The sequence below is a fragment of the Pongo abelii genome, chromosome 6, assembly GCF_028885655.2.
Source record: "Pongo abelii isolate AG06213 chromosome 6, NHGRI_mPonAbe1-v2.0_pri, whole genome shotgun sequence".
In the NCBI taxonomy this organism is placed as follows: Eukaryota; Metazoa; Chordata; class Mammalia; order Primates; family Hominidae; genus Pongo; species Pongo abelii.
This window is the reverse complement of record NC_071991.2, coordinates 30,000,251-30,016,247: the sequence shown is the minus strand read 5'-3', so window position 1 is coordinate 30,016,247 and position 15,997 is coordinate 30,000,251. Positions and strand designations below refer to the sequence as shown.

The following is a 15,997-nucleotide window of genomic DNA, read 5'->3' as shown; positions in this document are numbered from 1 at the left end:
GTTGGTTCTAATGGGTCCTTTATTTTTATTTAGAATATTGAAGGGCTATTCCCATTTAAATTACTTTTTTCAGTTCCTTAAGAAGCAAATTAAAATCTTAAGATTCCTAATTGTGAAACTACCATGTGAATTCCATTAAAACTTTTTCCAGATCATTATTATTCAATAGGATGAATTTACCCTGAGGTTTAGGCTACCAATTATTTGTAATTTAAGTAGCTACATTTAGTATTAGTTATATTACCTTTTAGCTGTAGGTCACTCTCTGCTCATTTCAGCCTATAAAGATTACAGCTACACACACACACACACACACACACACACACACAGAGGAATGGAATGAGCACTTTACATCAACACTTCCTGTTCTGACTCTAGAGCCTCAGCTTTTGAAGCTGGTGAGAGCCTGGCCTGTACTGGGCCTTGGCCACAGGCAGCGTCAGCTTTGAGTCAATTGCTGGTCTGGCCTCCCTAGCTTTGAGGCCCCTGTCAATCCCCGTAATCTGTTTAGGCTTTGGCTTCCTCATCCATTAAGTGGAGATATGAATGATTCCCATGCCGTAGTGCTTTGAGAGAATTCAGTGAAATTCTGTGTGTAAAACCCTTCCATGGTGCCTAGCACACAGCACACAGCCAATGGCCCAATGGCTCCTATCAGCTGTGGGATTTGTCATCAGAACACCACCAGCTCTGCTCCAGGCTGCCCTGGGCACGATCAAAACACACCCTGTGCCCAGCAGCACCTGCCCCTCTGCACGCCTGGCTCCTTCAGCAGGGGCAGTGGCCGTGGGAGCACAGGAAACACGGAGTCCCATCTGGCTTAATTGATGCCATTGCCAAAGGGGAGGACTCACGGCACCCCCTCTCGGGTGCCAGCGTGCCTGGCTCCCACCAGGAGGAAGACCTGTCCTCCACTGTCAGGCACATTTCAGTCTTCCCAGCAGCCAGCACAACTGCTTTGTCCTTCCAGTCATGGTCGGCCTCTGGGAAGCCCAGTCTGTGTCCTTCTCCTTCAGGGATACCCAGCATGTCTGTGCCACCCAAGGTCACAGAGCACAGGGCCCCTCCCGGGAAGGTGCCGTCTCCTCCGGCCCCTCGGTCCCTGCTCCGTCACTGACTGCTGTGACCCACTCTGTCTCCGCAGAGGCCACAGGCCAGGTCTGCCATGCCTTGTGCTCCCCCGAGGGCTGCTGGGGCCCGGAGCCCAGGGACTGCGTCTCCTGCCGGAATGTCAGCCGAGGCAGAGAATGCGTGGACAAGTGCAACATTCTGGAGGGGTAGGAGGTTATTTCTTTAATCCCCTTGCTTTGATCAAAAATAAGGCTCCAGGTTGTTGTTATAGCTTTACAGGCATTCTGTGTGATTTTCTCTTCGTTTTATTCTTTGCCCTTGGCTTTTGGAGGTTTTGGGGTTTTCTGTGGGAAGACGGGAAGTTGTTTGATTGCTTTATTTTTGGTAAATTTAAGCACAATAGGAAATAAGCAAGTATTATTGCCTAATATAATCCAATAATTTATAGAATCTCTTTTCCTGGAAGTATCTTAAATTTTTCTAAGCTACAAAAATTTCCTAAGACAAATCAGACAGTAATCAATGGTTCATCTAGCCAACACCGTGGCCATTTGGGCTTTTCTTTGTAGTGCCCGATTCCTGGTGTGTGAAAATAAATTAACACAAATTATATTGCCAAGTTAATATCTGTTTTATGTGCCCCCAGCATGCATTGAACATCAAACAGTACCAGGAACTTTAAATATACCCACCGACAAAGAAATAATTCATAATGTTGCTTGTTGAATTTAGTTGCAATCAATAAAAAGTGCAGTTTGTGAATGCTCTGAGGCTCTTGATATTGACCTAAGGCTTTGAACGACAAATGAGGACAAAACATAAATAGGAAAGTAAGACTGAAGGATAGAGGCCAAGGCCATGTTTTAGAAGATTTAAAGAAAAAGGGAAATTTGGTGAGCACCATAAGAACTACAGATGGCTGTAGAAAATCTTCCTGTTTTACTCTCTGGGCATGGACCACAGCTTGGATCCAGAAATATTTAGGAGCAGGATAAGAGGACCAAGTTTAATTCTATAGGAATCCTTTAGCTGATAGGCTCAGAACAAATCACATAATTGATAGTGCTGCTTCAACTTCAAGTAAGGAATATTGATGCAATCCTTACGGCTACAAATGGACAGTGGTCTCATGTTTTCAGTTTTCAAGTGTTTCTTAAGAGGCAAGGTGATGAAAATACCCACGTGGGGAGCCCCATGTCCTTCCATTAGTGTAAAGAAACCTGGTGTCCAGCAGCACCTGCTCCCTCTGCAAGCCCAGCCCCCTTCAGCAAGGGCAGTGACCCAGAGAAGAAGCACAGAAGACACAACCCAGTATCATATTTTGTTTAATTGGTGCAATTGACCAAAGGGGAGGATGAAAGGCACACACTTTTTTGTTGTTTTTTGAGACAGAGTCTCATGCCATCACCCAGTGCAATGGTGATCTCAACTCACTGCAACCTCTGCCCCCTGAGTTCAGGTGATTCTCCTGCCTCAGCCTCCCAAGTAGCTGGAATTACAGGTGTGCACCACCACGTCCAGCTAATTTTTTGTAGTTTTAGTAGAGACGGGGTTTCACCATGTTGGCCAGGCTGGTCTCGAACTCCTGACCTCAAGTGATCTGCCCACCTCGGCCTCCCAAAGTGTTGGGATTATAGGCATAAGCCACTGCGCCTGGCCAAGGCACACACTTTTGAGAATAAACACTCCTTGTTCGCTGCTGGAGGGTAGAACTATGCTTGACTACCAGGCAGAGTCCAGTCTTACTGACAAACAGCCGTACATCTGTTCTGTCTTTTCAATCAAACATCATCTTCTTGCTTAACATTGATGTGTACATCTTGAGGGATGTCAAAATATTGTAAGCTAAGTTTTTCATAACTGCGTTCCACACTCACCATTTTTAGTAATAACCATTGAGCAAGTTCATTCTCCCTCCTTCCTTTTTCTATCACTTAATCTAAAATTATCATTTTTCCAGCTTAATTTTGATAACCATGAATCTGGTATTAGAGGCAGGGAAGATCTCCTCAGGACTATCTTTTCTTTTATCATTTGGCTTGCTTACCCAATATGCAAAAACTATGCTGTAGAAAAAGCAGAAAAGGTATCTTGATTATGAATGAAGCTCCTGTGTTTACTCAGAGAGAAGATGACCCAGGATTCAGTCAACAAAATCAGCTGATTATATTACTATATAGTCCTGGAGTCCCAACTCCTTGATCATTACCTCAAGTTATTTGGAATTTTGGAGAGGTGATTTGTGTTCCTGCAACAATGTCTCAGGGGCGGGCTGACGGGTTTCCTCTTCCTCCTCTCAGCGAGCCAAGGGAGTTTGTGGAGAACTCTGAGTGCATACAGTGCCACCCAGAATGCCTGCCCCAGGCCATGAACATCACCTGCACGGGACGGGTAAGAGCCCCTTGCTGCTATCCACGTCCATTTCATGGGAAGGGCCTTCACAGAAGCTGAACAGTGACAATGGCCCAGGGTATCCCGTGTGGGCCGGACGGCCATCAGAGCCACTTCCCAGAGGAGACGGCAGGCTCTGACAGCGCTGTCCAGCCAGGGTGTCGGTGACATTAGCACACACATTAGCCTGCGATGAACATTCACTCTTTCTGCTGACACCTCCAACCTTATCTAAGCTTATCAAATCCTCACATTCGATGACGGCTGTTTTCACCTGGTTTCCCCCATCCCTGACCTAGTCAGCATTGCTTTATCGCTTTCATCAAACATCCTCAAATTCTTAACATTAGTTTCTATTAAATGTTCAATTAAAAATTAATTGAAGAATTTTTAAAGAAATTCCTAGCAAAACTTTTTAAACTGCACAGCTTTGTATCTGTATGTTCAATAACGTATAGATACAATATTCTTTACAATAATCTTGTAAAGAATATGAGTGAGAATTCGGGCCCCTCTCACACCAAATGTCCTGATGTTGTTAATTCTCAATGTTATTATATAGGGAGCTCTGTTTTTATGTGCGCTTCAACAGCCAGTTCTAAATCTACTAACTGAAAACATTTTTTAGACATTCTCTCAATTGGCCAGAAGATTACAGGACTGTGTTTTGAGGGATAGGCTGCCAGCGTGGCTGGTTACAAAGTAAAGGCTTGGCTTATAGGTTTACATGGTGTTGGGTTAAATTTCCGTCATTAAAATAATTGGTGATATTGACATAGTCATCTAATTGTGCTGGCTCTGGGCACACACAGCCTTTGAGTGGACAAAACCGACATTAGAGAACTTAGCCAAGGGGAAGGCCTTTCCGTGCTGGTTTTATTTCTGCTACTTCTGAAGTGTGGGGCCCACAACCTGAGCAGTGCTTTTATTTGAGTCCCAATGCTTTCATTTGAATTTTGCAAGGTTATTCCAAGTTTTGCAAACAGAAGGTAGCTTATGACTCAGTCCTTGATATGCCAACCATTGCATGGAGACTTGCCACCTTCCTGTCACTAGAGAAACACCCATATGTGTTTTCTTAAATTTGCCTCCCTCTGAGTTTCCCTTTAACTTCAAATATAATATGCAAGCAAGACTATCCGACCATAAATACACATTTGGGCCAATCAAGATGGTTTTGCCAAGGAAAGATGCCCACAATGGTTAAGCAGAATGCAATAATGTAGAGAATATCGTTTCTTTCATGCTGGTGTATAATATATGCATTCAAAAACAGGGAGAACTTCTAAGCAACTGACAGTGACTATATCAAGCAGGTGCAATCACAGAAGAACTGGTTTTCTCCTTTAAGAATTTTTCTATCATTTGGCTTTCCCCACTCATACACACTAAATATTTTAAGTAAAAAGCTACTTCCATTTTGAAAGAGAAAAGAAAGAGACATGCATGAACATTTTTCTCCACCTCGGTGCAGGGACCAGACAACTGTATCCAGTGTGCCCACTACATTGACGGCCCCCACTGCGTCAAGACCTGCCCGGCAGGAGTCATGGGAGAAAACAACACCCTGGTCTGGAAGTACGCAGACGCCGGCCACGTGTGCCACCTGTGCCATCCAAACTGCACCTACGGGTGAGTGGAAAGTGAAGGAGAACAGAACATTTCCTCTCTTGCAAATTCAGTGATCGAAAATGTCTCCCAAGTTTTCAGGCAACAAATTGCCAAGGTTTGTATTTGAGTCAGTTACTTAAGGTGTTTTGGCCCCCACAGCCATGGCAGTAGCAACGTGCTTGTGGGAAGGCCTCAGTGCAGTAGGAATGACTCTGCTGTGCACCATGTCTCCGGCCGGGCCTGTGTTTTGCAATGCTGCACATCACAACAGGAGGGTAGGGGGACAAAAAGAGCACAGGTCCTGGCAGCTGCCACCTCGGCCTGTCTCCAGGGGCTTTTGCGTATCTCTCCAGATTTCTAAGGTTAGCATGGGGATTAACTCTTTTGCAGTGAATAAAAGGTAACATTGCCTGGAATGTTGCTTAAAGACACTTTTTTAAAGCTAGTTGATTGTTAAGCTGTTACTACTTGAATTAAAATTACTTTGGGCCAGACGCAGTGGCTCACGCCTGTATTCCCAGCACTTTGGGAGGCCAAGGCAGGCAGATCACTTGAGGTCAGGAGCTCAAGACCAGCCTGGCCAACATGGTGAAACCCCATCTCTACTAAAAATACACCTGTAGTCCTAGCTACTCAGGAGGCTGAGGCAGGAGAATCACTTGAATCCAGGAGGCAGAGGTTGCAGTGAGCCAAGATCTCGCCACTGCACTCCAGCCTGAGCACCAAGAGCGAAACTCTGTCGCAAAAAACAAAAACAAAAAAAAAAACTACTTTGACTGGAATTAGCAGAAGCACTCTGATTGTGTGTATCTTATTTACTGGAATAATAAAGCTGTCAATCAAACTGGATCCCACTCAACAATCAGAAAGAGAAGTTGAGCTGTCATATAGTAGTTCACACTTAAACTTCTGTTTCTCAAAATCCTCAGCCTTGTTTGGAACTGTTACTCATTCTTTCTCTGAATCCATATGTATGAGTTGTGTGGCCTTCGGCAAGGGTCTTACCTTCTCTGTGCCTCACTTTCTTTTCTGTAAATTGGGATAATAATGCTGCATAGCTCACAGGATTTTTATGACCGTGAGATAAGATATGTCATATACTTAAAATGGTGCCTGGAAAATGGAGAATACTGAGTCAATGATAGCATCGTTGATGGTGGTGATGGTGATGAGGAGGTGGGAGTCACAATGGTGGTGGTGATGGTGGTGATGGTGGTGAGGAGGTGGGAGTCACAATGGTGGTGATGATGGTGGAGATGGTGGTGAGGAGGTGGGAGTCACAATGGTGGTGGTGATGGTGGTGATGGTGATGAGGAGGTGGGAGTCACAATGGTGGTGTTGATGGTGGTGATGGTGGTGAGGAGGTGGGAGTCACAATGGTGTCAGTGTTGATGGTGGTGATGGTGATGAGGATGCGGGAGTCACAATGGTGGTGTTGATGGTGGTGATGGTGATGAGGAGGTGGGAGTCACAATGGTGGTGGCGATGGTGGTGGTGGTGAGGAGGTGTGAGTCACAATGGTGGTGGTGTTGATGGTGGTGATGGTGGTGAGGAGGTGTGAGTCACAATGGTGGTGGTGTTGATGGTGGTGATGGTGGTGAGGAGGTGGGAGTCACAATGGTGGTGGTGTTGATGGTGGTGATGGTGGTGAGGAGGTGGGAGTCACAGTGGTGTCGGTGTTGATGGTGGTGATGGTGGTGAGGAGGTGGGAGTCACAATGGTGGTGGTGATGGTGGTGATGGTGGTGAGGAGGTGGGAGTCACAATGGTGGTGGTGTTGATGGTGGTGATGGTGGTGAGGATGTGGGAGTCACAATGGTGGTGGTGTTGATGGTGGTGATGGTGATGAGGAGGTGGGAGTCACAATGGTGTCGGTGTTGATGGTGATGGTGATGAGGAGGTGGGAGTCACAATGGTGTCAGTGTTGATGGTGGTGATGGTGGTGAGGAGGTGGGAGTCACAATGGTGGTGTTGATGGTGGGATGGTGATGAGAAGGTGGGAGTCACAATGGTGTCAGTGTTGATGGTGGTGATGGTGATGAGGACGCGGGAGTCACAATGGTGGTGATGTTGATGGTCGTGATGGTGATGAGGAGGTGGGAGTCACAGTGGTGTTGGTGTTGATGGTGGGATGGTGATGAGGAGGTGGGAGTCACAATGGTGGTGGTGATGGTGGTGATGGTGATGAGGACGTGGGAGTCACAATGGTGGTGTTGATGGTGGTGATGGTGGTGAGGAGGTGGGAGTCACAATGGTGGTGATGATGGTGGTGATGGTGGTGAGGAGGTGGGAGTCACAATGGTGGTGATGGTGGTGAGGAGGTGGGAGTCACAATGGTGGTGGTGATGGTGATGAGGAGGTGGGAGTCACAATGGTGTCGGTGTTGATGGTGGTGATGGTGGTGAGGAGGTGGGAGTCACAATGGTGGTGGTGTTGCTGGTGGTGATGGTGGTGAGGAGGTGGGAGTCACAATGGTGGTAGTGTTGATGGTGGTGATGGTGGTGAGGAGGTGGGAGTCACAATGGTGGTGGTGATGGTGGTGAGGAGGTGGGAGTCACAATGGTGGTGGTGTTGATGGTGTTGATGGTGATGAGGAGGTGGGAGTCACAATGGTGGTGGTGATGAGGGTGGTGATGGTGGTGCGGATGCGGGAGTCACAATGGTGGTGGCGATGATGGTGGTGATGGTGGTGAGGAGGTGGGAGTCACAATGGTGGTGGTGATGGTGGTGATGGTGATGAGGAGGTGGGAGTCACAATGGTGGTGGTGTTGATGGTGGTTATGGTGGTGAGGAGGTGGGAGTCACAATGGTGGTGTTGATGGTGGTGATGGTGGTGAGGAGGTGGGAGTCACAGTGGTGGTGTTGATGGTGGTGATGGTGATGAGGAGGTGGGAGTCACAATGCTGGTGATGATGGTGGTGATGGTGGTGAGGAGGTGGGAGTCACAATGGTGGTGGTGTTGATGGTGGTGATGGTGGTGAGGAGGTGGGAGTCACAATGGTGGTGGTGATGGTGGTGATGGTGATGAGGAGGTGGGAGTCACAATGGTGGTGGTGTTGATGGTGGTGATGGTGGTGAGGAGGTGGGAGTCACAATGGTGGTGATGATGGTGGTGATGGTGGTGAGGAGGTGGGAGTCACAATGGTGGTGGTGTTGATGGTGGTGATGGTGGTGAGGAGGTGGGAGTCACAATGGTGGTGGTGTTGATGGTGGTGATGGTGATGAGGATGTGGGAGTCACAATGGTGTCGGTGTTGATGGTGGTGATGGTGGTGAGGAGGTGGGAGTCACAGTGGTGGTGGTGGTGATGGTGGTGATGGTGGTGAGGAGGTGGGAGTCAAAATGGTGGTGGTGACGAGGGTGGTGATGGTGGTGAGGAGGTGGGAGTCACAATGGTGGTGGTGATGGTGGTGATGGTGGTGAGGATGTGGGAGTCACAATGGTGGTGTTGATGGTGGTGATGGTGGTGAGGAGGTGGGAGTCACAATGGTGGTGGTGTTGATGGTGGTGATGGTGGTGAGGATGTGGGAGTCACAATGGTGGTGTTGATGGTGGTGATGGTGGTGAGGATGTGGGAGTCACAATGGTGGTGGTGTTGATGTTGGTGATGGTGGTGAGGATGTGGGAGTCACAATGGTGGTGGTGTTGGTGGTGATGGTGGTGAGGAGGTGGGAGTCACAATGGTGGTGGTGACGAGGGTGGTGATGGTGATGAGGATGTGGGAGTCACAATGGTGGTGGTGTTGATGGTGGTGATGGTGATGAGGAGGTGGGAGTCACAATGGTGGTGGTGATGGTGGTGATGGTGGTGAGGAGGTGGGAGTCACAATGGTGGTGGTGTTGATGGTGGTGATGGTGATGAGGAGGTGGGAGTCACAATGGTGGTGTTGATGATGGTGATGGTGATGAGGAGGTGGGAGTCACAATGGTGGTGGTGACGAGGGTGGTGATGGTGGTGAGGAGGTGGGAGTCACAATGGTGGTGTTGATAGTGGTGATGGTGATGAGGATGTGGGAGTCACAGTGGTGGTGGTGATGGTGGTGAGGATGTGGGAGTAACAATAGTGGTGGTGATGGTGGTGATGGTGGTGAGGATGTGGGAGTAACAATAGTGGCAGTGACGGTGATTGAGACATGATGATGATTTGTGAACTTTCTAGGAAAGCAATCATATAATCTCCAACAGTGATATATTAGTATCTTTTCCAAAAGTATCAGATCATATTATAAGGGACAAGTTTCCAGAATAATATCAGACATAATGACAGTGGACATCAGAGCTTGGCATCTAAAGGTGATGGGAATAGCTCTAATGTCTCAGCGTGAAAAACAACATTTGCTATTAGTCTGAGATATTAATTATCTAGTTAAGGAAGTACTTACCTATACCTAGTTTTTAACTGTTTTTTAAAATCTGGAATTGATTTTGAATTTTAGCAAATATTTCTCTGGGAGCAATGTAAGATTTTTCGTATTTTCACCTTTGGGTATACCAACATGCCAGCTCTGTTGGCCACTTTGTGAGCTCAATGAAGCATGGTATAAAAGATGCTTTGCTAGTTTTTCACGTAATCTATTTCTATAAGCAATTTTGGAGCTAAGCCTCTGAAACAGAATTATATTATCTGTATAGAATAAATGTTTTATCTTCCCCCACTTTTTCTCTTCTGGAATAGATGTGTGTCAGTATCTCTCCGTCAGTATCTCTGTGTCAGTGAGCATATGTCGCTGGGCTTAGGGGAGGTCCAGAAAGTGATTGGGTGTTGGCATTTTCCATACGCTTACTTTGTATAAGAAATAGTTTGCCAAATATAGAAAGAGAGGATTTAGTCAAGATTTAAATTAAAAATGTTAGTGGTCATTTTTCTAATGTCTTTCTATTTTTTCCCAGGTCCTAATAAATCTTCACTGTCTCACTTTAGTCTCCCACTAAAACTGCATTTCCTTTCTACAATTTCACTTTCTCCCTTTGCTTCAAATAAAGTCCTAATGCTATTCATTTGACATATGGAATTTTATAAATATTTTCTTTAGTATGTGTGATTACATTCCTGATTCTGAGCCTTTTTAGAAGAGTATATAGTTTGATATAATCTTGTTATTGCCACCTGTGTCTTCTCCCAAAGCCATTAATTATATGGGAATTACATGATAGAAATGGGTTTAATTTTTTAAATACGGCAAAATGTTGATGAGAGTAAGGGAAAATTTTTTAAATTTCTTTCACTGAGTATTTATGATGTGCACAACATTCCTGAATATATTGTCTCTCTCATTTCTCAGATGGGATGTATTGCCTTCTCCATTTCTATTGTTAAAGAAACACTTACAGGGGTTTCTTTCACAACTTGTGAAGAGCAGCATCAAAGCCCAGACTACAGCATAAGCAGCTGCTGATTCCAAAAGCCCCACCTTCCAACCGGGCAGGTGCAGCCACCCAGATGAGGGGGAGGGACCCTGGAGGAATAGCTATTTCTTTTTTTTTTTTTTTCGAGACGGAGTCTCGTTCTGTCACCCTGGCTGGAGTGCGGTGCCATGATCTTGGCTCACTGCAACCTCCACCTCCAAGGTTCAAGCGATTCTCCTGCTTCAGCCTCCCGAGTAGCTGGGATTACAGACACCTGCCACCACGCCTGGCTAATTTTTGTATTTTTAGTACAGACAGGGTTTCGCCACATTGGCCAGGCTTGTCTTGATCTCCTGACAGGTGATCCACACACCTTGACTTCCCAAAGTGCTGAGATTACAGGCATGAGCCACCGCCCCCAGCGGGAATATCTATTTTTAAATGGAACTGTGTTTTCATAGTACACCGTGAGGAGAAAGTTACTTTGAAACCTTTATCCTGATAAACCAAATAATATGAAAATTTGCCTATTTTAATTATATGTAACAAAGTTTAGTTACCGCTATAATTGCAAATACGTATAAATTCCTTACCAAAAAAAAAAAGAATCAAGTGGGGGACAGAAAGTAATTTTTCTGACAGAATTAAATAACACGCTATAGCCTGCTTGACTTCGTACCCAATAGTCATTTCTGCAGAGTTACCGAGGGCCTCATCAGCGTCAGCAGGAGCCCCTCGCCTTCTGACGCTCTCACATCCTTCTCTCCTGCAGCCCCGTCCTGCCACTGTCCTTGTCCAGCTTCTCTTCAAGGGTCAACTGGTTTACCTTTCCCTACAAGTTTGTTTGTCACAGCTTCTTGTTAGCAATCCCTATGGTTGCCCAAAAGCATTTTCAGAGGCTGCATAAGACTCTGCATCTTGTAGAAAATTTGCAGTTTCAATCTGCCCTCCCTCTGCAGAGTGTTCCCATTGTATTGCATTCAGCAGGCAGGGAGAGACTGCTGTTAGGTCCATTCCTGAGTGACTGCTTTCTGTCTCAGACTGTTTGGTGTCTGTAGGAGATAGTGGGGTGGGCAGTAACGAGACCTCCTGTATATTCCACCCCTACGAAGCCTGTGTGTTTGGTTTATGAACTAAGCTCAAAGGCACCACAGGGGTAAGACTGCACTACATGACACCATGGAAAAGAGGGAGCACCCAGACCCCCGAATTAAGAAGAGCAGTGTAGAGAACAGAGACCTGGAGAGCAGAGATAAAAACTGTTAGGATCAGATTATAGTGTTAAACCAGGGCTCCCCCAGGCCTCTCACATATTGAAATGTACTTGTCCATCTTTCCCCAGGCCAGAAAATGAGAGTCTCAAAGTCATGTTATTCTGCCTTTTTACACTATCATCCTGTAATCAAAGTAATGATGGCAGCGTGTCCCACCAGAGCGGGAGCCCAGCTGCTCAGGAGTCATGCTTAGGATGGATCCCTTCTCTTCTGCCGTCAGAGTTTCAGCTGGGTTGGGGTGGATGCAGCCACCTCCATGCCTGGCCTTCTGCATCTGTGATCCTCACGGCCTCCTCCTGCCACTGAGCCTCATGCCTTCACACGTCTGTTCCCCCCACTTTTCCTTTCTGCCACCCCTGCATGTGGGCCGCCAGGTTCCCAAGAGTATCCTACCCATTTCCTTCCTTCCACTCCCTTTGCCAGTGCCTCTCACCCCAACTAGTAGCCTAACCATCACCCCCAGGACTGACCTCTTCCTCCTCGCTGCCAGATGATTGTTCAAAGCACAGAATTTGTCAGAAACCTGCAGGGACTCCATGCTTCCAGCCTTCTCCGTAATTAGCATGGCCCCAGTCCATGCTTCTAGCCTTGGTTCCTTCTGCCTCTCTATTTGAAATTCTAGAGCCAGCTGTGGGACAATTATCTGTGTCAAAAGCCAGATGTGAAAACATCTCAATAACATACTGGCTGCTTTGTTCAATGCTAGAATAACGCCTGTCACAGAGTAGAAACTCAAAAATATTTGCAAGTGAATGAACAAATGAATAAATGCATAGTAAATAATTAACCACCAATCCAACATCCAGACACATTGTGATTTTAATTATTTAAGAGTAGTTTAGCATATATTGCTTTATGATTTAATTAAAAATCTCCAAGAAATATGCCAAAGAAGTAGAATGAGAAAAATGTATATTTCTCTTTCACTTCCTACAGATGCGCTGGGCCAGGTCTTGAAGGCTGTGCAGTGAATGGGTAAGTGTTCACAGCTCTGTATCACATGGACCTCGTCAAGAATGACCACACTGCTGTGGGTGAAGATGATGCTTTCCTGCGTTTCTGACTGTCCTCTGTCCTGATCAAGTGTCTATGGCTCTGGGCCATCCTACCCTCAGCCAGGGTTTCTGCAGACTGCCCAGCTGGTTCCACGTGGCTCTGCATGCCAACTTTGTCCTCAGTGGAGGGAAGGTTGGACGCACAGTGCTGGGGCTGCTCCCTTCTCCGCCGTTGCTCGATGCATGGACTGCCTCTGAATTCCTCGGTTCCACTGGTTTTGCTGGGTCCTTCTCTGCCTCTAGCTCCTCTTTTTTTCTGTCCACTTACCCCATTGGTCCCATCACAAGCCTGTGTGTGAGTGGCCTTTCTGTTCGATGACACCCTCCAGCACAGGGGAGTGATTCTCCTTCCTTTCTTTCCCAGACACACTGCCCAGCAAAGGCAAAAGGGCTTCCTTCAACATCAGATCTGGCCAGTTTGCCAGAGCAAAGTCCTGAGAAAAGCAAGGTTGAAAAATCTTATTCAAACTCACCAGGAAAGAGTGGTGTTACCCTCGATGGCGTCTAGCTGGGAATCAGGGAATTATACACCGAGCACCTGTTTGCCATTTTGGATGTTTCCAAACATAAGCCAAACTTCCAGGCCCCTCTGCCATCTCTGGTAACATTTACAAAGTCCCTTCCTCACCACTGCCCTTCCTTCATTTTGGCGTGCTCCTCTGCCCCCGAGTTGACAGCCATAGCTCTCTCTCCTGCCACCAGTGTCACATGATCAAGGAAGAAGGCAACTTCGAAGAGACTGGGTCCCCTTCCACTCCTGTCTCTTCAGTGAGCTGCTAGGACACCCAGCAGAACTTCCCCACTCCACACTGCGATCTCAGGGATCTTAGTCACGCGGCTTTCCACCACGTCTCCACCTGGAAACCAGTCATGGCCATTCCTTCTTACAGCTGCTCTTTTCCATCTTTTTCTTCTTCTCCTGTTCACCCACTCTTACTCTTGTGGTGCCCTGTGGATATGTGCTCCATAGCAAATGACTCTTTAATCTTATGGTATTCTAGTGAGCTGGCACATGTGGCTTCTGGTTTCCTCTTTCTGGAACTAGACATGACCTCTGTGGGAGGGAGGATTAAATGCACCCTACAGTCTGAGGCTGCATGATGACATCACTCATCACAATGATGCTTTCTATGTCTGAATCCTATTCCTTTATAACCCCCTTCAAGCTCGTTCAGAGAGTATTTCACACAATCCACATGCTCATCTTGAAAGCCAAGGACCCAGAGGAGTCTCAGCATTGCCAAAAAGTCCCTTCACCCAGCCTGGCCAGAGGCAGTGCCTGGTCCATGTGTATGGACTACGGCACTTCAATTGCATGGAAATACTCTTGGAATGAACAAAATACCAATCCATGAAAAAGCATTATTGAAGTCTAAGTTATTTTTTGAATCATATTTTGTTAATCAACAAATTGAAAAATACTCGTCATATGGAGAGGTCCAGATAAAGCCTCGATTTTAAAAAATGAGGGAAAGTGGGCCTGGTAGGGGACTGGGGAGAGCTTGAGAAAGTTGGAAATGTTGCCCTAGAAGCCTGTTTTTTCTCCTTTTAGAAGCTACATAGTATCTCACTTTCCGAGATCATTCTACAAGATGTCAGTGCACTGAAACATGCAGGGGCGTGTTGAGTGCCAAGGCCATGGAATCTGTCAGCAACCTCACCCTTGCTTGTTCCTCCACCTCATTCCAGGCCTAAGATCCCGTCCATCGCCACTGGGATGGTGGGGGCCCTCCTTCTGCTGCTGGTGGTGGCCCTGGGGATCGGCCTCTTCATGCGAAGGCGCCACATCGTTCGGAAGCGCACGCTGCGGAGGCTGCTGCAGGAGAGGGAGGTGAGTGCCAGGCCTGGGTGCGCTCAGGAGCCCTCGCACCCTGACGGGAACAATGGCCAGCCCCGAGAATGGGCCATTAGCAGTTGTGTATGTTAGATACATAGTTGTATTATGATGCAGAAAGAATCTCTGAATGTGCAGTTACACCCAGTTAGTGACATGTTGGTACATCCATCCGAGGAAACGCCAATGTTTCTAGGCTGTACCCTTCAATGTCCACAAAGCTGTGTGGCATCTGCTTAGGACCCGGTGCCTGTGTGTGCACAGGAGGGAGGCCAGGAAGCCTGGCTGTTGATCCCATGCTGGCACTGTGGCGAAGGCGAGAGATTCCTGCTTTGGAAAACACCATTGTCGACACAGTGGCTTTGTCCATGATGGACTTTGCCACAGCCCAGTCCTGTGCTGGAAGCCATGTTCTCTGGAAAGAGCAACCCAGCGGCTCATAAGTATAAGCGCATGTGATGTGCCCCGACCAAAACGACCGCCATATGCAACTTCCCTACCGGAGTTTTTCAATCCAGCTAATAGGCATGGAAACAGAAATAGAAGTTGTGTTTGTTGAAAGGTAGCTGTTCATTTAAAGAACACCTGTATCAGAGCCTGTGTTTCTACCAACTTCTGTCAAGCTCTGTAGAGAAGGTGTACATTTGTCCTTCTAAATGAGCTGGCAAGTGCCATGTCCTGGCACCCAAGCATATGCTGTGGCTGCTGGTCCCCCTGCTGGGCCACGTCTGGCACTGCTTTCCAGCGTGGTGAGCGCTGAGGGGACCCTTGTCTCTCTGTTCTTGTCCCCCCCAGCTTGTGGAGCCTCTTACACCCAGTGGAGAAGCTCCCAACCAAGCTCTCTTGAGGATCTTGAAGGAAACTGAATTCAAAAAGATCAAAGTGCTGGGCTCCGGCGCGTTCGGCACTGTGTATAAGGTAAGGTCCCTGGGACAGGCCTCTGGGCTGGGCCGCAAGGCCCCTCACGGTCTGGTGGGGAGCCCAGAGTCCTTGCAAGCTGTATATTTCCATCATCTACTTTACTCTTTGTTTCACTGAGCATTTGGGAAACTCCAGTGTTTTTCCCAAGTTATTGAGAGGAAATCTTTTATAACCACAGTAATCAGTGGTCCTGTGAGACCAATTCACAGACCAAAGGCATTTTTATGAAAGGGGACGTTGACCTTGCCATGGGGTGCAGCACAGGGCGGGAGGAGGGCCGCCTCTCACCGCGCGGCATCAGAATGCAGCCCAGCTGAAATGGGCTCATCTTCGTTTGCTTCTTCTAGATCCTCTTTGCATGAAATCTGATTTCAGTTAGGCCTAGACACAGCATCATTAAATTCTGGATGAAATGATCCACATGGACTTTATAACAGGCTTTACAAGCTTGAGATTCTTTTATCTAAATAATCAGTGTGATTCGTGGAGCCTGACAG

General features: G+C 47.1%; 1 protein-coding gene across 2 annotated transcripts in view; it reads left to right on the top strand.

Moving 5' to 3' along the window:
* EGFR (epidermal growth factor receptor) overlaps window positions 1–15,997 on the top strand; it is a 196,374-nt gene that overhangs the window by 143,347 nt on the left and 37,030 nt on the right. The window contains exons 13-18 of one of the 2 annotated variants that reach the window (XM_024249444.3): window positions 1,145–1,277; window positions 3,372–3,462; window positions 4,937–5,094; window positions 12,627–12,665; window positions 14,435–14,576; window positions 15,375–15,497. In XM_024249444.3, coding sequence (XP_024105212.2) covers window positions 1,145–1,277; window positions 3,372–3,462; window positions 4,937–5,094; window positions 12,627–12,665; window positions 14,435–14,576; window positions 15,375–15,497 — 686 coding nt within the window. Of the gene's footprint in view, window positions 1–1,144; window positions 1,278–3,371; window positions 3,463–4,936; window positions 5,095–12,626; window positions 12,666–14,297; window positions 14,368–14,434; window positions 14,577–15,374; window positions 15,498–15,997 lie in introns of those variants that run through there. The other variant, XM_054559164.2, reaches the window with a different exon arrangement.